We start from the raw sequence: 27,349 nt of genomic DNA on the forward strand, positions 1-27,349 counted from the left end.
GCTGGGTGGTCACAGGGTGAGCACAGCAGACCAACAATCAATCCTTAGTTTAGGGAGAGATGCTTATCATTAAGGAAATGCCAATGCGGGGGAAGTTACATTCTTATCTTTAAAGGCATCGTTCTTGTCTTTGGGACATAGTAAATATTTAAAGTAGATATATAATGCATGCCCAAAAGCCATGTCAGGCCCTTTTGGAAAAACAAGTTCAGGCCAAATTAGTTTTACCCCAAATGTCTTCCTTGTATACTCCAATATATCCTATTGCTTGTCATTTATTTATCATTTTTCCCCTTTTGATCTATAATCTTTTGATAGAAAGCATTGGTGATCAAAATATTGTCCCTTGGTGCCAGGGTGGTTGCTGCCTGCCATGGATCCATCATGTCCCTTGGTGCTAGGCTTTTGTCTCATTTATTTGCCCAGTTGAGCACGTTGGAAGGAAATAATCAGATATAGTGGACAAGCATAGAGGTATATATACTAACAGAGGAAGGATTTCATAGGTTATATAATTTTCAATTAATTTTAGATTGTTACACAAACATTGTATATGTGCTTTTCTATGACTCCTTATGTTTACATTGTTCAGAAATATAGAACACGTACAGTAACAATGATAATAATTCAATATATTTGAAAAGATTAGTTTAAAATGAGTTCTTAGGCATAGTCCTTATCGAACTTATTGAACAGGGTTATAAGACATATAAGACAGGTTGATCAACTATCTCAAGTCTCTGAGCAGTCGTTACTCTAGCTTGCATGACAGTCTTATAACACTGAGTAAAGAAAACAGCAATTATTTTGAATATTATGACTAGTACAAGAATTTCAAGAAGTAATAGAAATAGAAATTGCAATCCAGATCAAAAAAGAGAACTGATACTGGAAGGGAGCCAACCAAACAAATCAAGACTATCTGTAGGATCACTTAAGGCACTCAGCTATTTTTTTTTCATGTGCTTTAGCAGAGATGACACATTGGAAGACTTATTATTTGTAAAAACGCAGCATTCAGTTTGAATGATATATATGTACCACCTTGGGAGGTGTTTAAAATATCTAAGGCCATTTTATTTTGAAGGACAGCCTTTTTCATTAAAGACATTTCAGTATTTAATAAAGCTATTCCTGCTTGACTACTGTTAAGGGCTTCTGTATGTGATATGACATCCCAAAGAAGGAACAAATATAGCTAAATGCCATACCAGTTAGTGGCCATACCACTGGAACCCTGAATGAGCCCAAGTGGCTTTAGAGAGACGGAGATTGGCAAAAGGTGTTAGTTCAATATGAATCCTTCCCTGCATCTAAGGGAAACTCAGGGTGCAGTGTTTTAGCCCTCCAGGCTAATAGAGAGACCTCAGTCTTTTTGAACATAGGAAGTTATTTTAATAAAACATAGATCTTCTGTCTTTTAGATAAGCTTAAAAATAAAGAAAAACCATTTATAACCTGTTTATCAAGAGCATACTAAGAGTTTAAGAAAATTATCCCTTTTAAGAGAAAGAGAAAACCAAACTCTAACTTTTTGTACCAGCCTACTTCTGATATTAAAATTTATTCACTTAAATTTATTTTCATCTTAGCCAACTTGACAATGCATAAAACTCTTTCCTCAGGGTTCCTCTTCAACAAACCTTCTATAAGTTTCTTTTTACATTCAGAATTTGTCCCATGCCTTTCTTTTTTCCTCCTAGGACTTTGGGACAAATTTATCTTTCTTTCTTTCTTTTATTTTTTGAGGAAGATTAGCCCTGAGCTAACATCAGCTGCCAATCCTCCTCTTTTTGCTGAGGAAGACTGGCCCTGAGTTAACATCCATGCCCATCTTCCTCTACTTTATATGTGGGACATCTACCACAGCACGGCTTGCCATGTCTGTACCTGGGATCCGAACCTGTGAACCCTGGGCCAGTGAAGTGGAACATGCACACTTGATCACTGTGCCACCGGGCCAGCCCCAAATTTATCTTTCTTAAGAAAATAAAAATATTTCCATTCTTTATACCTTCTTTCCTTGAATATAAATATATTTTCCTAAATTTTTAGTAGCTTTAATCACATATATTAGAATTTTTAACCCTTAGAAACCTTAATTTTTGGTGAAAACTAAGAAGTAAGCAATTATAAACTTTCTTTTACATAGCATTTTGTGGATTGGCAAATTTATAAATATCTTTTATAATTTCTAAAAACATGTTACTTTATAGTACAATCTTTTAATAAAATACAAGACATGTTTACTAATATACCTAAACACTTTTTAGTTTTTCTGTAACAAGAAGCCAAGAGTAGATAAACTTATATTTAATAATTAACATCTAATGTTTTATCTTATTTAGAGATGATCTAGACATTTAATGAATTTTTATAATTTAAATTAGCCTATAAAAACTTCAAAGTTTCAAGTTACCAAAGAGATTTTGGAAGCTATTTTAAGTGCAAACACATAACACATAATTATTGTTGAAAGTTCACCCCATACTCATCTTTTACACATCTATTTAGTTGTCCCCAATAATTGTTTAGATTGCCTACAAGACTTCATGAGACATTAGACAAAATTAGCCACCCTTTATGTTATTATTTTTGTTAACTAGTTTTGTAATAGAGATAACATCAGCTTATTTGACCAATAAATGTAGAATAAAGGTTGCACATCTGCATCACATCCAATGCTGATAACTCTGAGGATTGTCTATTTTAATCAAACCAGCAAACTTAAATAAGCTTTTATTTACCAAAGATTATTTCATATCACGTTATCTTGAAAGACATTTGGGTTAGTTGTATTTAGAAATAAGTTTTTTCTAAGTGCTTACTTTAAACCAGTTGAATAGAGCTTTTTGGAAATTACACCATCTGGAGGTAAAATATCACTCATTTGTAACATACATATATAGACACACACACACAAACAACAGATGCAACAAAAATTTTATAGCCTATGTTTAAAAAAATTTTAGCAGTCTGCATCTGCAAAAGCTTCTTTTCCCATTTTTGTTCCTTTCTTTCAGTCTTAGGAGTCTGTGATGGGCTAGATTTTCCTCTTTTGTTAAGCAATTGAAAGTCTCAGCATAAAGCCAGCTGGAGTTTGGAGGGGAGGGTTCCCATTTGGGAACTGGCTGGGCTTTTAGAAACTCCATTTCCCGCTTTTCTTTTAGTTTCATTTTGCTATAAAGTCTGAATAATTTCTAAGGACAGTGTAGTGGTTCAGAAGTGTGCTGCTTGTGAGTGTTACTCCCTAAAGAAAGGTAATAAACACTCCCTTACATGCCTCAGTTTCTCCCGCCAGCAGCCTAAAACCACCATGGGGGCTCAGAGAGTGGGCGACCAACTCCCCGTATGTACTTCCCCAGATGAAACTTTAATTAATTAACATGAATGATAGTGGAGTTCCCTATGGGACTGCTACACATCATGAGGATTTGATCCTCCTACACTCCTGCTAAGGTTCTTAGTCACCTGAGAATGTCTTTTAGCTGAGAGGAGCAATGCCCTTTTTCTTCAGAGCTGAACATGTTCAGTCTCTCATTTCTCCATCAAACAGTTTTTTTCAGACTTTATAAACACAATTCTTTCCAATTTAAAGCCAAATTAAAAAGGTCAGCCTGCCCCGTTCACTCCAAAGTTCCCCCTAGGCTCTTCTGGCCTAGGAAATTCCCCCTAGGTTTCTCTTTCCTAGGAATTCCCCCTCCTAGGTTCCTCTATCTAGGGTCTGTACCAGTGCCCCCTTAAGACACCTAGTCTTAAGGTTTGAAACAGTGCATATAAACTCTGGACCATTCACTTAAAGTAAAGAGGTCAGGGTTCCAGGAGAACTCACCAGGGTCACCTGAAGAATGCAGTGATCCAGGGATGCTCAATGACCCCTATTGGTACCAAATGCTGGTTCAGTGTAGATTCCAGGTGGTCTCCAGTGGGTTTCTCTGAAATCCTGCCGTGACTATGACAAGAAATGTCGATGCAAATAATCCATAACCAATCTGTAAATAAAAATTGGGGTGAGTTTATTATGAGCCAGATCTGAGGACCATATATCCTGGGAGAGTCCTTTCACAAAGGAATGGAGCACTCCAAAGAAGTAGGGGTGTACAGAGTGGTTATATACCTTCAAAGAGCATGTATCACATACGATTGGAATGTCCTTTTTACAATACTCATGAGATTACTTTGCTGGCACAGCATTTCACAAGCAATCGTTGGACACAGCAGGTAGCAGGTCTGTAGTGTTGACAAAAATAATCCATAACCACTCTATAAGTGAAAATTGGGGGGAGTTGATTATGAGCCAGATCTGAGGACTAGCTTAGCCTGGGGCTTTCCTTCCCAAGGAAGGAAGGGCACTAAAGTGGTGCGTACAGAGTGGTTATATACCCTCTTGTGAAACCAGCAAACAGCCATTGATGAAGCAGCTAGGAACTAAACTTTTTTCATTTTTGCAATTACTGATTATAGCTTTTAGCTATTTAACCCACCCTTTGTTAACTGTGTTGTTTAGGCAATATGCTATCTGATTCCTACTAGGTTCCTAGAGATAACATCTCCCTGGAGCCTGGGTCACCATGATAATGGGTATTTGAGCTGTTCTTCAGGAATTAGAACCCCTTTGTCCACTCCAGGCTGGTTGAGACCACCAACTCATCAACTGGGCATGTGCAGGTATCCGATAGGTGACCTTTTGACATCAAGAGGCTAAAAACTCCACCCTCAGATCATGCTCACACCACCATTTTGTGAGCATGCATCCCATGAAGAGACATGGAGTCTGACTACGCTTGTGCAGGTCATCAATTACCTCACCTCTCCTCACCTCCAATCATCCATCTCCATATTTCAGACCACCTTGCCCCCATCCCATAAATATCCCTGAATCCCTATTTTCAGGGAAGTGGATTTGAGACTCATTCTTTCACTTTCTCACATGGCTGCCTTGTGATTAAAACCCTCTCTCTGCTGCAATCTTATTGTCTCGGTGTTTGGCTTTCAAGGTGGTGGGCAAAAATGAACCTGGTGTGTTAACACTTGGAGCAAAGAGCATACATCACATATGATAGGAAAGTCCTTTTTACAACAGTCACAAGATTGACTAGCTGGCACAACACAGCTGTTCACACATTAGGTAGTAGGTCTGTTGTCTCGAGCTGGGTGGCCACAGGGTGTGTGCAGCAATCAATTCCTAGTCTATGGAGAGATGCTTATTATTAAGGAAATGCCAAGGTGGAGGAAATTGCATCTTTATCTTAAGGCCATTTGTTCTTGTCTTTGGGACATAGCAAATGATTAAAGCAGATATACAATGCATGCTCAACGGCCATTTTTCTGGAAAAAGAAAACAAGGTTAGGCCGAATTAGGTTTACACCAAATGGCTTCCTCATATACTCCAATACGCTGTTGCTTGCCATTTGTCTGTCAGTGGTCTCGAGTGGGTGGTCACAGGGTGAGAACAGCAGGCCAGCAATCAATCCTTAGTTTAGGGAGAGACGCTTATCCTTAAGGAAATGCCAATGTGGGGGAAGTTACATTCTTATTTTTAAGGGCATTACTCTTATCTTTGGGACACAGTAAATACTTAAAGCAGATATACAATGCATGCTCAATGGCCATGTCAGCCCCATTTGACAAAACAAGCTCAGGCCAAATTAGTTTTACATCAAATGTCTTCCTCATGTACTCCAATATATCCTATTGCTTGTCATTTATTTATCACATGTATACATGGGAGAAACTCAGAAAAACTGGGTAACTTGCCAAAATGGCCAAGGCTGCCAGCTTAAAATACTACCTTCAGCTAAAGACAAAGGAGGATGTAGGGGCTAGGGGAAGTCAGTCATGGGAGATTACCAGAAAAGCACAGTGAACAAGAGTAAGGTTATTACGCAGATTTAAGTCTTCCCCTTCTCTATTGATAAGGGTTTCTAGGGACAGGTCATTCCCCTCTTCCTGGTACAGAGAGGGAGATATGTTTACAAATGGAGATTTCCCTTACAAATGTATATGTATCTTACAAAGGGCAACTTCTACTTGGTTTTCAGAGCTTTTCCCCTGTCTGCACTTTCTTAAAAGTAGCCAGCCCCAAATAATCCTTATGCCAAAGATACACATTTTGGGGTGGCCAATTATGATCTCCCATAACTCTGGGGGTGAAAAAGGGACAAACTGAGTGATGACTGGTGAGGGGACCTACCCTCCATCTCCAGTGTCACCAGTCTGGCCTCTCCTTTCAGTGATAGAGATCCAGTACTGGTGTCTCAGGAGCTGCAGTTCCCAGGTGTGAAGGGGGTTTCCTGTGTGTCCTGGATGAGAGGACAGTGGTGGTGAGAGGTCAGGTGGCTGTGGGCTCCCTGGTTCTTGAGGGATGGTTTTAGGGACACCCTCCCTCTCCATGTCTGTTGACTGAGCTGTGGCTCTGAGCCTGTCTATGTGCTCCCTAACCATCCCCAGGGCCTCTGTCCTCTGCCTGGCTGACTTTCTTGTGGTCACCCCGCCTTCCCCATGGGTGGTGCCAGGCAGGGAGTGGGGAGCAACACAGGGACCCCTGAAGAGCAGGGTGGTCTGAGGCCCTTAGAAGAAGCAGGCAGGACAACGGAGGCACATAGGAGGGGCCCAGAAGTATCTATTGGACCAGAGATGGACATCAGGCTCCCTCTCTTGATTAGCCAAAGCCACATTCCTGGGTTAATTTCCTGCTAATTGTCTGTTTGTCCCGATGTCGCCCCCTGGAGGGCATGAGGAGACCTGCAGCCGGTGTCCCAAGCTGCACCAGGGATGCTGGCCAGTCTCCAGAGGGTGTGAGTTGTCTCTTAGCCCTGGACAGAGATGGGTTCTGACCTCCAGACTGAGAATCCCTTCAGCCTGCATCCCCAGGCTGCCTGATTCCATCCCAGTGCAGGGTGAGCCCAGGGAGAGGACAGGCATTGTCCAGTGGACTCCTGATCCAGTGTCCTGTGCTTCCTGGTGGATGTGCTGCCTCAGGAGGAGCTCTCTGTCCCCAAGGCTTCAAAGGACGGACCCAGTGAGTGGTCTCTTGGGGTCTCAAGTCCACCTGTGAGGTCTCAAGCCCTGGGGGGGCTGGACCCCAGAATGGCCTGTGTTTCTCCCATCACGGCACTGGGGCATTGCATCCAACTCATCTGTGTCCCTGTCTGTCACGTGCTCTAGGTCTCCTCACAGGGCTCAGGATCTGGAGGGGCTCCACATGGAGACTTAGCCAGGGGATCCCATGGGTTCCTCTGTTACAGGAGAGGAGGCCCCTGTGGGACCCTCAGCCCCTCTGAGATGGAAGCAGAGACATCCCGGTTTTCCTGTCACATCTGCATTGGAAATACCCCTTGTTGCCCTGACACTTTTGGCTGGTGAGATGCCTTCATGGGTCCACAGCCAGGTGTCCCCACAGACCAGGGACCCTGGGGATGGGGAGTCACCCCTGACTTCCTTTGTGATCAGGGTAGGGCTTGACTTCCCTGGTGGTAACTATATCTGGGGTGTAGTATCCAGAGTTTGTGTCAGGTCAGGTCTCTGTGAGAAGAGGAAGGACACAGGCTCCTGGCCCAGGCCCTCTGGGCAGAGAAGTCACTGCCCAGACAAGGTAGAGATGGGGAGGGGGCACGATTTTCTGGGAGGAATGGTGATCTAACCTCTCACTGTTAGGAGGCCCCTGTCCTCCCTCCTAACTCTACAAGGGGTACAGTCCTGTCCCTGGGACAGTTGTGGGTATTTGCTGGCCTCCTCCCATGATGTCAGTGCCTTTGCGTCTACAGGGAAGGTTCTCTGACTCCCAGATGTCACAGGGGGGTGACAGGCTTCTGTTGTGTGATTTCCCTCATCCATTTAACAGTGTCTATTAAGCATCTGTTACTGGGTGCAGACAGGGATGGCTGGATATCTGGCTTGGCTTGTTTCCCATCCTCGCAGACATCGTGGCTGGAGTAGAGGCTTCTCTTCAGAGTTCCCGCCTGGGGACAAGGAAGGGACCCGATGTTCTCATCTCTCATCAGGGATTAATCATGGCAGCCTGTGCTCTGGCTCCACCTTCTGCTCTCACTGCAGTTTCATTGTCAAACTTCCATCTCCCATCTTGGCACCGCCAGGGGACTCAACACCAGCTCCCTGTCCCAGGGGTCTGGAGGCTCTTGGTATTGAGCCCAGCAAACCCGACACCTTATGTGACACTCCTAGCATTGGAAAGAAGGGCTGGTGATGAGATCAGGGCCGTCTCATGGGAAAGTGCCTCCAAGCCTCTGGGACTGCCACCTGCAGGGACTGGCAGGTTGCCACAGGGTATCTTGGCGGGTGGTCACAGGGTCCCAGTGCACCCAAGAGCTGCCCTTGAGAGTGAGCATGGGGATGGTTCTTAGAGTAGGTATTTGGTTTCCAGAACTTCCCAATATCCGATATCCGTGGATGTGGCTGGAGGCGAAGATCACAGGGTTCTGGTGATGGTTGGGACGGAGCCACACAGAGCGTGAGGGACTCTCTGGCAGCAGGCCCGGCACTGGGGTATCAGTGCCACAGGGACATGGGAACATCAGGGCACAGGGACAGTCCAGGGTGCCTCTTACTGTCTTGAGGACCAGAGGAGCTTGTCCTGCTGCTAGTAGGAGGTGGTGGGATGTGGCAAAGGGTCTAGGAGCCGTAACTGGTTTTGTATTTGAGATTTAAAGAGAAAATGGGAGTCATTTCTAATAGGTCACAAAACTAGATGGCCTGTTGACAGAAGGGCACTCTTACATCATTGTGAAAATGAACATAATGCACTGGATTCTCTTTTAAGGAAAAACAAATTATTTTAGTTTTATCACTAACTGTGATGTATGCTTTATTCTCTAGTTCATTGTTAAGCTCACTTTTTGTAGTTTATCTCCGAAGGAAATGGTGAAAGCTGACAAGGATCCATGTTTCAGCACAGGAATGTGGATTTTATGTGGACTCTCCTGTGATTTTAAGCTTTCATGTGTTCCTATAGATCTTCTGTGAACACTAATGTGTTTTCTCTTTGTCTGTTTCTACTGGTCATCCCTGCGGAGAGAGTCATATGTCCCCCTGAGAGTTGGAAAGCATCTGACAGCCAAAAAACGTGTCCAAGTCCTTTTGGGTGATGATGAAGGCACTCAAGTGGAGGTCTGTTCAAGGTGGGTGAAGGCAAGTGTTTTTGAGAACTTTCCCCTCAAAATCAAGAGCAGAAGCCACCTCTTGGGTCTGTCACAATGTTGGGATGGATGAAGGACAGAAATAGAGGTTGATAATTTAAATATCAAATCCAAGATGGACAGGAGATTCTTCCCAGAGTGGGAGAGTGGATGGGTGAATGGTGAGGATGAGACTGGAACCAGCCTAATGAGACAGGGCCATCTGTAAGGCCCCTGGCCTAACAAGATAAGGTCCCTAACCAATCGGCAAGCTAGGAGAATCAGACAGAGGCCACCAAGATTCACATTTTTCAGCCTCTGGACTTTCCTGGGCTTAGGCATTTATCCTAGCACCTAGGAGTCCACTGAAGTGACCCTAGACTCATATCATAATAAAAATCACACCCAGAGGTGGAGAGCTGGCATGCTAATGATCCACGAGTCGCATGTAGCAGCATGCTACCTGACAGTGCAGGCACAAGCATAACCCCACCTCTACATGCCACGACAAGGCCCTCCTCTCCAACTTTTGCCTAAGAAAAGCCCCACCATCCTGCTCCCTAAAGAGCTGGTTACCTTCCCCTTTCCTTTCTGCACTGGCTCCCTTGTACCTCTCCTGTGCACCAGCTAATAAACTTTTACTTTGCTACTCCTGTTTGTTGTCTCTCTTGATTTCCATCCTGGGGGACAATAAGAACCTGATGTGCTGGTAACAAGGACATTAAAAAGACCTCCTTCACCCTAATGAGAGAGCATCAAAGTGTCCTGTGGTTTGGAGAGGGGCCCCAGGTTGGGGGGTAGGACACTGTCAGCCCACATTTGCTTGGAATGAGACCCTGATACTGGCCAGTCTCTGACGAAGTCCATTTTTTGGGTATAGATTCATACTTAAGGAATGATGTCAAGGTGTATGACTCCAAAAATAAAGAGAAACTCCTATGATATAATTTTCTTCTTAGTATTTTTTCCTAATGATAGACTGACTTTGAATACATTGCTAAGGTGCCTCTTAAGATGATAAGAACATCAGAGTAGACTGTCTAATGGTATTGTGTATAGATTTGTTATCATGTATTTTTTCATCCCAGCGTCTATAGCATTTCCCTCATCTCACTTTGCAGTGTAACCCAGTGGTGTCATTCTGACTTGTGGTTACACCCTTTGAAAACCACAGTCTTCTAGCTGGTGAGATATAGGCATCCGTAAGTTAATCACCCCTAAATATGCCTCCTTCTGAACCTGAACGTGCCCTTAGTCCAACATCAGCCTTAATCTCTCAGCTCTCCTGGCCTCTTTTGCTCTTCTTCCAGCAGGAACCATCCACTAGAGGGCACACCTGCTCCTCCTGAGCTGTGGACCTTTTTCATCACCTGAGACCAATGCAAGTGTTCTTACTGCCACAACCCCCAGGCCTCAAACATTTTTTCGATTTGTTCTGGGTGAAGCTGCTGGGACAGACATCAGGGACTCGAGGGAGGAACCTTCGATTGGAGGAACCTTCGATTGGAAGATGTGGCAGCCTGGACTGGTGACCTGCAACCGACCTCAGGCCCCAAGTCACTGGGAAGGGAGATGATTGCAGGCATAATGGACAGTGAAGACTGGACACTCAGGGCCCAGATGACCCTGCCCAGGCGTGGGCACTGGGGGAAATGACTGTGAGCCTGTGGCCCTGAAGGCCCTGTCACTTAGGATCTGTGCACATGGGCCTTGGCTGGGCTGCTATGGAATATTCCAGACTGAGCCTCCCACAGCAAGAGATGGGTCCTCCCAGGTATTTCAAGAGCCTTCCTGGGGGCCGGCCCGGTGGCAGGGTGGTTAAGTTTGCATGTTCTGCAGCCCAGGGTTTGCCAGGTGCGGACATGGCACTGCTTGGCAAGCCATGCTGTGGTAGGCGTCCCACATATAAGGTAGAGGAAGATGGGCATGGATGTTAGCTCAGGGCCAGTCTTCCTCAGCAAAAAGAGGAGGATTGGCAGCAGATGTTAGCTCAGGGCTAATCTTTCTCAAAAAAACCCACACAAAATAAAAAAATAAAAAAATAAAAGCCTTCCTACTGGGAAGAATCAGGAGAGATGTCATTCACTGTGGCACAGCTTCTCTCAGGGCCTGAGGGAACAGCTGGCATCTGGGATTCACCATCAACTCCAGATCAGGACCGAAGACGTGGGGAGTGTGAGGTCCTGCCTGACCCTACCTCTCAGGACACCATTGCTGGGCTATCTGTGGGAACTTGGCCTCCCCTTCCCCCCCTCCTCCCTGAGTGCAGGAAAGTGACAAACAGAAATGGCAAGCAATAGGATATATTGGAGTATATGAGGAAGTCATTTGGTGTAAGCCTGATTTGGCCTGACTTTGTTTTTTCCAAAAGGCCTGACATGGCCATCGAGCATGCATTGTATATCTGCTTTAAACATTTACTATGGCAAGAACAAATGCCCTTAAGATAAAGCTGCAATTTCCCCATTGGCATTTCCTTAAGGATAAGCATCCTTCTTTAGACCAGGAACTGATTGCTGCGCTTACCTTTGACCACCCAGCTCGAGACAACAGACTTACTTCCTGCTGCGCCCCTCCCAGACAGCAGACCCATTACCTGCTGTGTCCATCAATCGCTGTTCCAACAGAGCAGTCTTGCGACTACTGTACAAGGGATATTTCAATCATATGTGAAACATCCTCTTTGGGGGTATATAACCACTCTGTACACCTCACTTCTTTGGTGCCCTTTCTTCCTTTGGGAAGAAACGCCCCAGGCCATGGTCCTCACATTTTAGCTCAGAATAAACTCACCCAAATTTTCATTTATAGATTGGTTATGGATTATTTTCATTGACAAAAGGGACCCTGGAGTCCCTTCATGCAGAGTTGCAGAGTGAAGGGGCACATGTGTTTGGGCAGGTGGATGTGAGGAGGGGTGGATGGTGGGCAGACAGGAGCACCCAGCCCTCTGAGCTACTGCAGCTGACTCATTTCCTCTGGAGAATCCAGCCTTTTCCCTGAAAAGCTTCAAGAACTTCCCAGTTCAGTGCTTCAGGCTGAGGCCCCTGACCCAGTCCTCCATCAACTCTCTGTCCCTGTCACACTTGGGCAGCTCTGTTTGACTGCCCAACTTTCCTGACACCCCCAGGCCATCCGAATGGGCAGTGCCTGCCTGTTCCCACCAGCCTGGAGGCCAAGTCCTGCCTTCCTGGTCAGCTGGGGGACCAGGCTCTCAGGTTCCATCCTGATTATTAATCATCTGCCAGGAGGTGGCAGCAGCTGAACAAAGGAGAGATGCGGGGACTACTGTGAGCCACCCTACCTGAGGGGAGGAAGCCAGGAAATGGCTGAACTTCCTGCTCATTTACATGTTGGAAGTGTGTGCCCTGGGGACTTGGTAGAGAATGCGTGGGTATTTTCTTACTTTGTAGGACAGGCTTTTGAGTTTGGAATTATAGATTTCCCTTGATGTCACGGTCGACCTCAATCCCACACATTTGGGGCACAGACTGCAAATTCCACAGCCTGGAGCAGGACTGGTGTTGGGGCCCAGGCACTGTCAGCCTGGCCTGGGGACCCTCTCTACGCACAGCTGCTACAGAGAGACACGTCTCTGTTGGGAATAGTGTCTTCCTCCCTGGTGCCCTCCCCACTCCCTGCAGCCCCCCACCCCTCTGAGACATATCGCCCCACCCTCAGCCTCTTCTCAGCCCTCACAGCAGTCTCTGAGCTGGCTCTCTAGGTTCTCTGAGGGATGTGTGCGTATGTGTGTGTGTGATGGGGCCTGCACACATGTGAAATCTCAAGGTGAGGGAATTTGAGAGTCACTTAACAAATATTTATTTTAAATGCAAGGATTCATGATTAGGACTTCTACATCTAATAAACGAAGTTTCAGGTCATAGACTGGATCAAGACATAGACTCGTCTTAATTTTCCTGTCTTCTCAATGTTAGAATGACACCTCCATGCCCTTTGCCTGCACCTTCCAACTCCTCCCACTAGAAGGAGAGCCTATCCCCACTCCAGCCCCGTTTTTCTCAGCCTTGGCCATAAGAACACGGAGTCCAGGGATTCCCATCCTCAAAAAGCACCCCACGTAATTCTCAAGAACACTGAGAATATGAGAAACACTTCCCTAAACAGTATAATTTGAGAGATTCCACCAGTAGGACACATTGTTGCCATACTGCAGGTTATAGGAGATTGGCAAATTGGGTCTTCTCATCCTAAACTATAAAACTAAACAAAAATACTCAAGCAATTATATAATCAATTATGTAGAAGTACTTGGAATCTTAGGAGAGAAAAATATTACCTGCGGCTCTGGACCTCCCTGAAAAAAATAGCAGAAAAGGATCAGAGTTAAGTTACTATTCTCCATTCTCCCACATTGGGGACTTCAGACACGCACGTATCACAGATTCGGTCACGGTTTTGGGGCATATGGATCAAGAGCTCACCTGTGTTTTGGACTAAAGTTAGGACCCAGTCCTTAAAGCTGTTGGAACGGGCACTGCAGATGATCCTAGCAGGGCAGGCAGGTATAAGTAGCTACACCAAAGGGAGTCTTCCCAGAGAAAATGCTCAGATTTTAGTCTCCGTGACTTTACAACAAAATTAATGGAAACGGGGATCTAGTCCAAGGAATGAAAGGACCTGGAGACCCACCCTCCCTGCTCACAGCCACACCCACATCCCTTCCAAAACTGGGTGTGGCCAGTGTGCCTGAAGCCTGGGGCAGAGATTGTACAGGGCCTTGTGTGCAGTCCATCCAGAGTGACGTGATTCTTACAGTGTCGACTTGGACCTTGAAGTCTTCAGACTTATAAGGCAGCGATGAATTTGAGCGAGCAATGGGACAACTAACAGAGGACACAGGCCTGGGATCTGACCTCACCCAGCACCTTCCTGGGCTGCAGGATGTTTCCTGGATGCCCTGCTGGTGGCCAGCACTGTCCTGCACGTTACAGCTAAAGAGTCGCAGAGTCACTGGCTGGGTCATTACTAACCAGTTGCATCCTCCCATCTCCCTTGTTTTCTGTGTTAAATTGTGATTAATTCATGTCTGAACTTTACTGGCCCAAGTAGAATGAAAGTGATTCAAACTACATTCTGTCCTGAGTACCTTTTGCTTCTTTTCCTCATGCAGCTTGAATATATTAAAAGACAAAACCAAAAAAAGCCCACTATCACCAGGGTACTGGCAGAAGCAAACACCTCTTCACTCAAAAGACTTATCCTCCCTTCTTCCCTCAGACACTACTTCTCCCCACACAACCAGGGAGAGTAATACAAACCACGGAAATATGTACAGGGTGCTTCTTGAAAGCCCACGACTGTGCACCTCCCAGCATACACATTTCCAGCTCATGGAGTCGATGCCTGCTACTCTGTGGAGCCCTGGGACAAGCTATGTCCTAGGGAACCCTCAGCCTCACTGTGGAGGTCCTGTGCTGACACAAAGGAAAAAAAAAAATGACAGGAATGATGCCATGGCCTAAAGAACATCGTAAGTTTTCTCTGGTGACCAGCATACCAGAAAAACTGGTTGGGTTCAGATTTCTGAAACATCAGACCTACAGGGCACCTACCTTTGTTAATATCAGAGATCACAAGTTTAAGAGGTTCTTCCAGGTGGACACAATTTAGTATAGGCTTCTGGTGACATCAGTGGCTTGTGTAATGACATGCTTTTCAGCAGATGATGAAAAAAGAGTCTAGAAGTATCATCTGGCCAGAAGAGTCATTTGGTAATGGACAAGCAGCTGCCTTATTTCTATGACTCTCAGTTTGTCTGTTCTGAAGCACACTTTGTAAGGTGGGTTTTTCCAGTCAACTGACTCACATTTAACACAATAGAACAATTGTCCTATTTCCTTCACGTCTGGTGAACATGAGCACTTGTTCACCCAGAACTCCCATTTTTCATCAAAATAATTGTTACTCCAACAGTTCCTTGCACCCTCTGCTTTCATTGAAACTCTACCCACTGATTGGTTGTCTGATATTCAAGCAACCAGAAGAACTCCTGGGGCAAACTTCAGCAGGCCCCAGGTGCTGGAAAGGCATCCGTCATGGGCTCCGAGCGTCCCTGCACCCACTTGTCAGGCGCATCATGAATGCAAGGCCCTACCTGCTCTTTATCAAGCTTTTAGCTTGATCAACGCAGGGGGATAGCGGTACCACCTGATGTGGGGAACACTAGGGAAAAACATATGGGGGGAACGAAAAAACCCGAGGGCCTCATTTGGACATAAAACATTGAGATGCCTATTAGACAGCCAAGACATTCTGGACATTTGTTCTATGGAGGTCTCACTTGCCCTCCCCACAAAGATGGGCTAATTTCTTTCGATCTCTCTAACCTGTTATTTCCCTGGTCTTTTGTTGCACTTTTAAACACTGATACCACAGACTTATTTATAATTTTCTTTGGTTTCCAGAAGCCTGGCCTTTAATAGCACTGACAAAGGCAGCATGTTGCTGTGAAAAAAACATGCCCTTTGTAGTCAGGAAGATGTGTACTCCAATTCTGTCATTGACGCTTTCAACCTCCGTGAAATCAGACAAGCTACAAAAGCTCCCTGACCCTGGCATCCTAACATGCCCTCAGGGCTTGATAGTGAGAGTGGCCCTGTGCAGAAGGGGACCCAGTGTGACACTTGCTAGTAAACAGGTGCTAAGATCGCTCTCCCTTTTCTTCTCTTAAGCTGAAGCTTTCTAACAGTGGAATCAGACTGCCATCCCCTAGTTTCTCTTCTCAACTCCTCACCTTTGCTGCCATCAATGTCCCTGTCCCCAATAGCTACAGCATAAAACTCACATTCCTCTTCTGGGTATGCAGACCACTACACTGGGTACCCCAAACACATTCAAACCTGTCTTCCACCAGCCCCAACAAGCATCCACTGCTCCACTCAGGTAAGTCTCTGCTCTGCCCACCTCCCAAACAACCATGTGCCATGCCCACTTCCAACTCCAGGCCTCAGCTCACGCTCCTTCCATAACCAGAAAGGTCCTTATTTCTCTTGGAGGGTTCAAATACTAAATATCCACCAGGCTGAAGTTCATGTACCATAACCAGTTTAGAACATGCTTGGGATTCAAATCCAAATAATATTCAGCCCATGCCCTCTAGGAATTTAGAGTCTAGTCAAGAAATACAGACATACTGTAAATAAATAACTTGAAGAACTTTTATGACTCCAACTCAGACTCCATTCTAAACCTTGCTTGTGTGGGCCTTTGCCAAATTAACTTCTTCTCTTAAAAATGAATGTATTAGGGGCCAGCCTTGTGGCTGAGTGGTTAAGTTCATGTGCTCCGCTTCGGTGGCCCAGGGTTTCACAGGTTCAGATCCTGGGTGCAGACATGGCACCGCTCATCAGGCCATGCTGAGGCAGCATCCCACACAGCACAACCAGAGCCACTCACAACTAGAATATACAACTATGTACTGGGGGAGCTTTGGGGAGCAGCAGCAGCAGAAGAAAACAAAAGGAAGATTGGCAACAGATGTTAGCTCAGGTGCCAATCTTCAAAAAAAAAATGGATGTAGTAATAGAATCTACTTTATAGAGTTAATGCAAAAATTAAGTAAGATGTGTGTAAAGGGCTTAGCATAGCGTCTGGAAGCAATGAAAAAACGAGTACTCACAAAATGTTAGCTAAAAAGCCTGTGTGTAGCAAGGTTTAGGCACACAGGGTGTCAGTACATCCAAGCACATTCATCTACAATCTCACCGACACTGACCGCTGCCGACTCGCTCTGAGACCTTAAAGACTGAGAAGTGGAAAGAGAGTTGAAGTAGGAGATGCAAAATGTAAGTCAGACAAAGGTGCTCTTTTGCCTAGCTCTCTTCATGGCTCCCGCTGCTCTGTGACTGAGACCAGAGCTCACTCATGATACAGAGGACGGGAATTTGGGGGGTCAGTGTCTGGCCTTGTCATAGGTGAACAGGGGCCATCACGAGTCTTATCTAAGTCATATGGGAAAGGGAGCTTCCTGGCAGTAAGCTGTTTCTGGAACATAGTAGGGTGGGTGAGTTCCTAACCATCGCTGTTTTCCAGGAGCACAGGGCACAGGTAGAGTTCCACACTGTCACTCCTGTACTTGTCTGTCACAGCTCTTAGCCTACTTTGCTACTAAATATTTGTGTGGTTATTGACTGTTTTCTGCCTCCCTCAGTCAACTGCAAGTGCCTGGAGGGGGAGCGAGGTTTCGGCTAAGTATCCCATGCTCGACCTCTAGTGCTGAATCAGGTAATAAATCCTCATAAGTGCCCGTGGAATGCATGAATATGCACTTCCCAACAGCCTCAGCCAGTCCAGGTCAACAGGCATCGCTGTTTCACTGATCACATAGGCCAGCTCTGTCCACTCAAAATATAAAGGAAGTTGTATGTGCAATTTTAAGTTTCCTAGTAGCTATGTTATGGGTTGAATTGTGTCCCTCCCTCCTCCAATTCCTATATTGTAGCCCTAACCCCAGTACCTCAGAAAGTGATATTATTTGGAAATAGAGTCATTGCAGATGTAATTGGTTAAGATGATGTCACTAGGAGGCCCTAACCAGTATGACTGCTGTCCTTATATAAAGGGGAAATTGGGACACAGAGACAGAGACCCAGGGAGAATGCCATGTGAAGATTGGAGTCATGAGGCCAGAAACCAGGGAACACCACAGAAGCCAGGAGAGAGGCCTGGGACAGATGTTTCCTCATAACCAACCCTGTCGACACCTTGATCTCAGACACCCAGCCTCCAGGTCTGTAAGACAATAAATTCCTGTTTGTTCTAACCTACCCAGTTTGTAGGACTTTGTAATGGCAGCTGTAGCAAACTAATAGACTACACTTAAAAAGCAAAAATAAACAAATGAATTTTATTTGATCCAAAATATTATAGTTTCAATATGTAATGAATATAAAATTATTAGTGAGGTATTTACACTCTTTTTCTCATTCCTAGTCTTCGGAACCTGGTATGTGTTTTACACTTCAGCACATGTCAACTTAGACGCACCCCATTTCAAGTGCTCAGTAGCCACATGTGGGGAGTGGCTTCCGCCTTGGACAGTGATGAACTGAAGGGTCACCTGCCAGAACTCTCAGCTGATGTTCTCACCTAGACATGCATCTTGGGAGGATTCTCTCCCCATCATGCAAAGCTGTTCTTGGTCCGGTTTGGATATAAATTAATTTTATCAGACCCCTGCTGCTTACCACTAGGGTCAGGACCCTACCTTTCTCAGTTTTTTCACTTGTCTTTATAAATCCATGAAGGCAAAATGCAAGATGATATGAGAGAAAAACTGCAGAAGTGCACCATGACCTAGTGGGTCCGTCAGGGGTGCCGGCATCTTCCAAGAGCACCTACTGTGTGCCAGTATTATGCTGGGTGATTGACGCAAAGAGGTGCATGCAGTCCTTACAACATCCTTATTGCACCCATTTCACAGAGGAGCAAAGCAAGGCTCACAGATACCGATATTTGCTTACATCACCCAGCAACCAGTGAGTACCTGGTACCATAAGGAGCTGGACTGACATGTGGGCCTCTAGGGGACCACTTGTCACCTTATCCTCCAAGGGAAACCCCAGTGCTCAATGGTCCATGTGCCTAAAATTCAAATCCCTTTTAATTGTTTTTGTCTGTATTTATTTGCATCCACATCCTAAAATGAAAAACTTAATTTAAAATAAAACATACCCCGTTGGAATAATTTTCTGAATCATAGGAACTGCATCCAGTTTTGAACATATAATTCTTATTACTCAGAAAATAGTGTTGATTTGCTAGAGATAGAAAATGAGTTGAACTTACTCAAAGTGTGACTTGAGCAAATTGTATGAATGCTGCAAGGCTCACGTCATTTATATAATAATAATTACCCACATAAGACTGTTGTGAAAGCTAAAATATGATGATATATTTAAAACAAGTACTACCTAACTGTAAGAATTAAACCATAGCTGTTGCTTTCAAAAAAAAAAAAAAGAAAGAAAATAAATTGAGTTTGTTGTGCTGCAAAATTCTTAAAATGTTAAAAGAAAGTGGGAAAAAAATGGATCCCTGGAGGGGTGTGATTTTCAGCTGCCTGAGGGTCCTGCCACCCACCCAAGGCTGGGAATCTCCTCCACTTCCCAAGGGCTGTCCAGGCTGCTGATCTCCCCACCCCAGGCTCCTAGGCCATCCCCTGGAGGGGGGTATTACCCACACAGGCCTCTGTTAAAAGTCTGGAAAGAGTATAGGAAGGCTGGACTCCCACCTGAGGGCCCAAGGGATTCAGGTGGCGTTCCTGGGATTGAGAATCAAAACACGTGGCAGGACTTTTTAGTCATTTCCCAGGGAGCCTTTCTGGGAGAGGCTGTTTGGAAAGCTAAATCCTATAGTTCCTGGGACTCTGAGATGACCTGGGGGGCCAGAAGTCCTGGGGTTTCCAGATGTGGACAGTGGTGGCAAATCAAGGCTTTGTGGTAGGGACCAGGGATGGATAGGGGGCAGAGCTTGGTAGGTGATCTCTGCTTCCCTGTGTGTCCAGGCCATAGCCCCTTAACTCCCCCAGGACTTTTGGTGTGCCAGGCTGTCCCTCCTGGCTACGCTGGATGGGTTCATCAAGGAAGGGCTTCACTCACTTGCCATGGGCACCGAATTCATGTGAGATCTGTGCCTGCTCAGCTCCAGGAAGGAGTTGAGCCATGAGGAGGCATTCAGGCGCAGGTCTCGCAAGAGCAGAGCTGTATCCCGCCGCACCAGCCCCATCATGCCCAGCGCCTTCTGGTCCGAGTCAGAGTGGTCCTCTGTCTCCCCACCTGTGGAGTTATGTGGGGCTGAGCTTGTCTCTTTTCTTTCTGGACCCCTTCTCAAAGCCCAGAACTCAGGCATCTGTGCTCACACGGACCCAAGAATATCTTTTTTATTTTTTTTGAGGAAGATTAGCCCTGAGCTAACTGCTGCCAATCCTCCTCTTTTCGCTGAGGAAGACTGGCCCTGAGCTAACATCCATGCCCATCTTCCTCTACTTTATATGTGGGATGCCTACCACAGCATGGGGTGTCAAGCAGTGCCATGTCTGCACCCAGGATCCGAACCGGCGAACCCAGGCCGCAGAAGCGGAACGTGCAAACTTAACCACTGCGCCACAAGGCCGGCCCCAAGACCCAAGAATATCTGATCGCTTCAGTAGGATCTCAGATTCCTCTCCTCAGCCCCTCCTCCCTCAGACCCAGGAGACTGGGCTGTAGCCCCTGTCCCTGCAGGCTCCAGGCATCCAAGCACCACCAGGCCCCCAGCTCTGTGGGTGTGGACTTACCAGCATAGGCGCTGACACACTTGGAGAGCACGCTGAGGGGCAGCAGGGGGTCCATGAGGCTCAGGAGGCGGGAAGGAGAGGTGGTAGACTGCAGCATTGTGGCCGGGTAGGCTGCCATGATGCCATCTGGTAATCTGGTATCCCCACTCCATAGGCTGCTGCCCAAAGGGACACGGTGAAGCAGAGGTTCCCGCCTGCACTGTCCCCAGTGAGGCATATCCATTCACCTGTGGAGCCTGGTTTGAAGGAGGGGCTTGGTCACGCCTGGCAGGGAGGAACTTGAGCCCTGGGCCAGGAGCCCTGGGCTCTCAGAGCTGGGGCGTGGGGGCCCAAAGCCCAAGGTCTAGCCAACTGCAATTTCAGAGACTGGTAAACTGAGGGAAAGATTTGGACCCATCTGGAGGACAGTGGTCAGAGGGTCAGGCTGACTTAGGATACAGAGGGGCCCAGAGATCAGGAAGCTCTGGGGAAGCTTGGGAAGCTAGAGATCAGAAGTAAGGAGGGTGGGTGGTGGGAAAGGAGAGATCAAGGGCTCATTTCAGGAGGGAGGGGCATCCGAGGCCAGGAGATGGAAGGCCAGGGGTCAGGCTGACAGCACAGAAGGGCCACAGGCCCTGTGCCCTGAGGTGTGGCCCCACCCTGCTCTGTGCCTCTCAAGATGTCTGAAGTCAGAGGTCAGAGGAGCTAGAAGAACGGGCTGGAGCTGGGCCAGTGCAGGACAGCAGGGATGAAGAAACAGGAGGAGGACAGACAAGGTCAGAGGAGATGGAGAGGTGGAGGGGATGCAGCATCAGGGCTGGAGTGGGGGAGCAGGAGGCAGAAGGAGGAAGTGGTTGAGATGGAAGGTCGGGTGAGCAGAGGGGCAGTGGGGGAAAGCGCTGAGGCAGAGACGGAGGAGTGAGGTAAGGGGTGGGAGGCGAACAGATGGCCGAGGTCTGGGTGGTAGGAGATGGGAGGGGAGGCGAGGGCACGAGAATAAAGCTTGAACCACTAGATGGCTCGCTCCCCCTGCAGTACGACGTGGGGGCTGAAGCAGGCTGGGGCAGGAAGGGGGAACGGGTGGCAGTGAGGGGCTGGGATTAACCGAGGAGGGCGCAGTGCTTGATGGCCCAGCAGTAGGCGTAGAAGCACTCCTCCAGCGCGCGGAGGAAGGGGACCCCGGGGGCCAGGTAGTAGTCGATGGAGAGGATGGGGGCGCCCAGCTCCTGGGCCCAGCTCTTGAGGTAGGGCTGGTGGGATCTGGAAGTCTGGGCCACGAAGCCGCTGCCGTGGACGTGCACCTCCACGGACTGCGGGCAGGGTGCCTGCTGGGGGCGTGGCCGTAGCGCCAGGCTCCGCGGACCCTCGGACTTCACCAGGCTGCTGAGCTCCTCACTGTCTTCACAGGAGACTGTCCGTGCCCCTCAGTTCCCTACCCGCTCCCGGCTGAGGCGGGCTCCGTTTCCCTGGCGGACTCCATCACTTCTCCGCGGCCCCCATGCGGGGCCAATTCCAGCCTCCAGGCGCCGCCCCGAGGGCCAATCCCTGCTACACTCCACCGCCGGGCGCCCATATCACCCAATCCTGGGCTCGCTCCTCTCTGGGTCCCGCCCCCTGAGCAATCTGGGCCTCAATCCACCGCCGGGCCCCGCCCCCAACCGCTAGGTCCTACGGCCTGGCCACGCCCCCTCAAGCGTATTAAAGGGCCCCAGACCAAAAAAAAAATGCAGCCCTGGAGGCGGCGAAAAGCGTCCTCCGAGCAGGACTAGTGGAGAGTCCCGCGGGGGTCACCCCAGCAGGGAAGCCTAGATGTTCTCACGTGCTGACGCTCAGCATCGCTTCCACTCACCTTCCCACGAAGGGATCCTACAACGCGACCCAGCCCGCCCGCTGGTTTGGGAGAGTGGGGCGCCGCGGAGCCTCCGCTTGGGGGTGGGGGGAGGGCTAGGTCCTGCGGCGATTGAAAGCCGGGGCGGGGCCCCAGCGCTGGAGGCGTGGCTTGCCTGCCAGCCTTTGGAGAAGGAAGCCCTGCCTCTACTCCCCCCCTCCCCCCCCCGCCGCTCTTTGTCTCCTAGTTCTCTCATTGCTCTTCCTCAGGGTTCTTTGCTTTCTCCCTCCCCGCGATAATAGTGAGGGAGGGGAAGGAGAATACTCTGCGCCTGCGCACTAGCCCCAAGCCACGCGCGGCCCGCAGGGAGGAGCGGCGGTAGAGGGAGGGGCGCGTGCCTGTGAAAAGGCGGGAAACAGGCGACGCTCGAGGCTCGCGCATGCGCACACAGTCAACTGCGTCTCGGGCGCCTGAGGGGAAGCGGCCTGGTCTGTGGCGGCGCTGTGGAGAGGGCGTCCCTCGAGCCTGGGTTCTGGAGGCCTGAAGAAACAGCTCTTCATCGTCAGCGCCGGAAAAAGCAGAACTGGGACCTTCTTTCCCTCCTGACCCTCCTCCCCGCCCTCGCAATGCCGGCGAGCAGCCCTGAGAGACTCCCGTTCCGACTTCTCCTCCGCCCTCAGAGACGCAGCCCTTCCGGGAGGACAGGCCTCGGCGAGAGCAGCATGGCGGCCTGCGGACTCGCCCGACTGGGCTGCCCTGTTTGCCCTCAGGCCGCTTCAACGAGGGACCCCTCTGTCCGCGGATGGAACTTGCGCGCCTGCCTTCTGCATGGCGGGCTTCTGAGCCCAGGGAAGGAGGGTCGGGGCCTGAGCGGGAGCTGAGCCTGCACCGCCGGGCCCCTGCCCGCTTCGGAGGAGGGGAGGGAGAGCTGGCGGCCGCCGAGTCCTGGCCCGTCCCCCCCTCCGCTGCCCCCTCCATCCAGCCCCGACCTTGCCCGGACTTTGGCGGACCCCACAGCCCCTCTCGCAGGCTCCCTTCCTGAGAACAGCCCCAAGGCCATGAGGCCTGGCTGGCCTGCGACTCCCCTGGGGGGCAGCCTGGCCGGGGAGCGGTGTCTTCCTGGGAGCTCAGGATCCTAAGTCAGGACGGAACCCCCGAGGGTAAGGGTTCGCGTCAGCCTGTGTCGCCAGTGCCTGTGGCGGTGTCTGCACAGGGCTGTGCTGGGTGGTTTGGGGACGGATGGGTGGATACTGGCAGGAGGGCAGCTTCCCTGGTTTCCTGGACCCCGGCCCAGAGCCCTTGCCCACTTCTGTGTGATTGCCCCCCAATCCTCCGTGGGGGGCAGCCTGTTGCAGGGGAATAAATCCCACCCTGGCTTGGGTCCTGGCTGGGCCTCAGGCACAGCCTTCTCTTCTCTAGGCGTCAGCTTCCTCATCCGTCACTGGGGCTGGGGCTCTTTGTCTGGCAGGACTGGGGAGGGATCACCCGGGCTAACTGACATACCGGTGGTCCTTAGTACCCCTGACTGAATGAATGACTGTCCTGGGAGGCTCCCTGTCCCCCAGGCTCACACTCACTCGTGTGTCGGTAGTGTCTGTGCTTCTTGCTAGGGCTGTTCCTCCCAGGTGCTGATGTCCCACCATATCCTGACATCACTCCATAACCAGACTTCCCCTTGAAGATGAGCTTCATTTCCTGGGCCACTGTACTGTCCCACCCCTCGTGGCTAGCAAATCGGTCCCTAACAGAGACCCCTAATCTGATTCTGAATCCGGATCTGGGACGCACTCAAAGCATGTCTTCCTCTCTGAGCCTGGTTGCTGTGAGGACAGTTCCTTCAGTTCTGACAGAAATCCCCACTCCATGAAAGATCCCTGCTGGGATTTGGCTCCCTGGGCTGGAGCTGTTGGCTGGGCTGTAGGGTCTGACTGTCCTGGTGTCTCTTGGGACATAGATTCAATCTGGGCAGGTGGTCCATTTTGGGGTCCATGTCTAGGCTGGTCTGGAGGTGTTGATCCAGCTTCTTGCTGAGCTAGAAGTGGCTCTCCTGGGCCAGATCCTGTCTGGGCTGCACATCCCTGTCTCAAGTGTGGTTCCTGTTGACTTCTAGATTCTAGTCCTGGCCCAGGTCTCCGCTGCAAGGCAGCTTCCTGTTGAGTGAGGGGCATCCTTGGGTGGGAGGTGATTGCTGTGGTGCAGGCTCCTGTGCGGCAAGAAATTCCTGCAGCAAAGCATTTTTTTTTTGTTGGGTTTTGGCTCCTGCTGGGATTCAGCTTCATGTTCAACAAGGGGCTCCTGCTGAGTGAGGGGTCTTTGCTGTGAGGCAGGCTCCTGTTGGGTGTTGGGTTCCTGCTGAGTCTTAGATGCTGTCAGGGCTGTAGATGCCTTTTCTGGCCCAGGTTCTGGCTGGGTGATTGGTGTCTGGTGTGGCTCAGGTTCCTGGTCAGGCCTAGATTTGGACTTAGAACCTGGCTCCACTGTGTTATTTCCCTCACAGGAGATGTTGATCTCCCAGGATTCATCCTTCTACCCCTCCTCCCCGGCGCCTCCCTACTCACAGATCCCTCATTGGTTCCTCATGATGGCATCTCCCTTTGGGTTCCACTCCTTCATCCTGACATCCCTGGTCTTCCTTTTTAAGGCAGTTGGCAAGTGGGCCGACCACTCCTGGCCCCCACTCCTGTGCCAAGTGATGCACTTGTGTGCCTCCTGCTGTGGGAGGAGGGATTAGGAACAGGAGGCTGTGTGCACGGCACTCCCCTACCAGAGGGGAGGGGCTTGTCCTCTTGTGTCTTAAATAGGGCCCTGCCCCACTCACCACTCAGGTAAAAGGCTTTTTCTCCTAAGGGAAGCATGCCAGCTTAGTCCTGTTTCATCTGGGGTGACAGAATTCAGATTCTGGATGAGTGTTCCTTTTTTTTTCTCCCCTTCTGATGTTGAAGAAAGGGTCCTAGGGGGAGGCAGTCTCTATACTGTTGTAGCAGTCTTTTCTTCTTTATTCGTTCTTTCAAATGCTGGCCAGTTTAATTTCCATATATTACTATTATTTTTTTTTGTTGAGGAAGATTGGCCCTAAGCTAACATCTGTGCCAGTCTTCCTCTATTTTGTATGTGGGACGCCTGGCACAGCATGGCTTGATGAGTGGTGTGTAGGTTCGCACCCGGGACCCGAAACTGTGAACCTCAGGCCATGGAAGGGGAGTGCATGAACCCAACCACTACACCACTGGGCCGGCCCCTAATAATCATTCACTACCATGTTGAAAAATAATGATGTCCCCCCACTTTTACAGCTTGAAGCTTTTTTCAGTGGCATTTGAGATCTTCCACACCATCTCTCTAGCCTTGAAGTATGGTTCTGCAAATATATCTTCTGTGCTACATTGGGAACTCACAGAGTACAGTGACCATTGATGATGATGAGGAGGAGGAGGATGATAATAATCATAAATACCAAAGGCATTCTACATGCTAGGAAACTGTGCCAAGTTGTTGTTTTTCTTAAACCTATATTATCTTTAATAAGACCACGTCTGATTCGTTGCTCTACCTGCTTTCTTTGCCCCACCTAGCTCTTATCCTGGAAAGATTTATTGAATGAGTGAAAGAATAAATAGTTGGGCAGTAGAGGGAGAGGGAGTGAGGGTGGTGGTGGGGAGAAGTGTGTGTAGAATCTGGGGAGGGTTTGGAGTGGACAGGGTAAAGTGGATCATTGGGATCATCTGTATTGAATTGCCAGACCCCATTTGACAGAAAAGATTTTGACTATTTACATTTGAAAATTTTTATTGACTTCTGTTTGCTACTTGCCTGGTTGTATTTTAGGTCAGTTGGGACTAGTTAGGAAACTAGGGTTTCCTGGTTTCTTTCAGGTAGTTAAGCTTAAGCCTTGGTAAGGGGAGGGCACAGGAAAGACTGAGGAGAGAAGGAGGCACTAGAGGCAGCAATAACCTTGAGAAAATGCTTTTTGAGGCCACTAGAGTGGAGACAGGGAGGGCGAGCTTGAGGTGGGAGAAGAGCATCCTCTAGGTGCGCTCACTGCCTCTTGACTGAGAATGTTTCGTTGGGAGAGTGGGCTCTCAGAGCTCCTACAAAGGCAGAGCAAGGCTTGCTAGCTGACATCGTTTGAGAAATTGCTGGCAGGCTCTGGAGCGCTTGTTTGGCTTCCTGTGGTGCCTTCGGTGCCCTAGTGAAAATAAAGGGGAGAGACTAGTGTTGAAAATATTTAAAAATTTTAATTTTTATGAGAACTTTTAAAATTATAAAAGTAAGACTTGTCCAGTGGAAAAAATTAAAATTAAAAAAATCCGGTAAGAAGTAAAAGGACATTTGCCCTCCCCACCCTTCACTCCCCATTCCCCAGAGCTAACCCCTGTTAATAGTTTGCTGCTACATAGTCTTCCGTAGCTTTTTGTATATAAACATAATAGTTTACTTTAAAAAACAAAAATGAGATTATACTATACTTATTGCTTTGCTCTGCTCTTTAACAAATCTTTTATTATTGCAAAATATTATACATCTGTAGAGGTCCATAAAAACTCATATGTGCAGTTTAATAAATAGTTATAAAGCAGATATTCATGAAACTACTACTGAGGCCTAGAAATAGGCTATTGCCAGCAACCCCCCTCCTTTTCTGATCATTATCCTCCCTCTCCCCCTCACAGAGGTAATCCTGACTCTTATGGTAAGCATTTACTTTCTTTGTTATTTTACCACTTATTTATGTTTTACTAAATGTTAGTTTAATTTTGCCTGTTTTCGAACTTTATGAAATCATACTATAGCTATTTTCTCATGTCTTTTTTTTTTTGAAGATTGGCACCTGAGCTAACATCTTTTACCAATCTTTTTTTTTTCTTCTTCTTCTTCTTCTCCCAAAACCCCCCAGTACATAATTGTATATTCTAGTTGTAGGTCTTTCTGGTTGTGCCACGTGGGACACTGCCTCAGTGTGGCCTGATGAGCGGTGCCATGTCTGCACCCAGGATCTGAACCAGTGAAACCCTGGGCCGCTGAAGTGGAGCACGCGAACTTAACCACTTGGCCACAGGGCCAGCCCCTCATGTCTTGTTTTTTTTTAACTCATCATTATGTTTGTAAGA

General features: G+C 48.1%; 2 protein-coding genes and 1 pseudogene across 8 annotated transcripts in view; all 3 read right to left on the reverse strand.

The window, feature by feature from the left end:
- LOC103542281 (hormone-sensitive lipase-like) overlaps positions 1 to 22,553 on the reverse strand; it is a 40,092-nt gene extending 17,539 nt beyond the window's left edge. For 2 of the 7 annotated variants that reach the window (XR_011522320.1, XR_011522318.1), the window contains exons 1-3: positions 21,850 to 21,987; positions 20,435 to 20,670; positions 3,833 to 3,992 (exon numbers count right to left, since the gene is read on the reverse strand). Coding sequence is in view for 1 of the 7 variants with exons in the window: in XM_070558000.1 (XP_070414101.1) it covers positions 7,518 to 7,525; positions 19,758 to 19,934; positions 20,435 to 20,657 (408 nt within the window). In the remaining 6 variants the exon portion in view is untranslated. Of the gene's footprint in view, positions 1 to 3,832; positions 3,993 to 7,481; positions 7,526 to 17,990; positions 19,935 to 20,434; positions 20,671 to 21,849; positions 22,039 to 22,262 lie in introns of those variants that run through there. The other 5 variants (XR_011522316.1, XR_011522317.1, XM_070558000.1 and 2 more) reach the window with 5 other exon arrangements.
- Positions 22,554 to 23,729: 1,176 nt separating this feature from the next.
- Positions 23,730 to 25,704, reverse strand: LOC103563985 (hormone-sensitive lipase pseudogene; annotated as a pseudogene).
- Positions 25,705 to 26,009: 305 nt separating this feature from the next.
- CXCL17 (C-X-C motif chemokine ligand 17) overlaps positions 26,010 to 27,349 on the reverse strand; it is a 39,744-nt gene continuing 38,404 nt past the window's right edge. The window contains exon 7 of the mRNA XM_070558010.1: positions 26,010 to 26,427. Coding sequence (XP_070414111.1) covers positions 26,330 to 26,427 — 98 coding nt within the window. The 3' untranslated portion in view covers positions 26,010 to 26,329. The remainder of the gene's footprint in view (positions 26,428 to 27,349) is intronic.

Source organism: Equus przewalskii, chromosome 9 (assembly GCF_037783145.1).
Source record: "Equus przewalskii isolate Varuska chromosome 9, EquPr2, whole genome shotgun sequence".
In the NCBI taxonomy this organism is placed as follows: domain Eukaryota; kingdom Metazoa; phylum Chordata; class Mammalia; order Perissodactyla; family Equidae; genus Equus; species Equus przewalskii.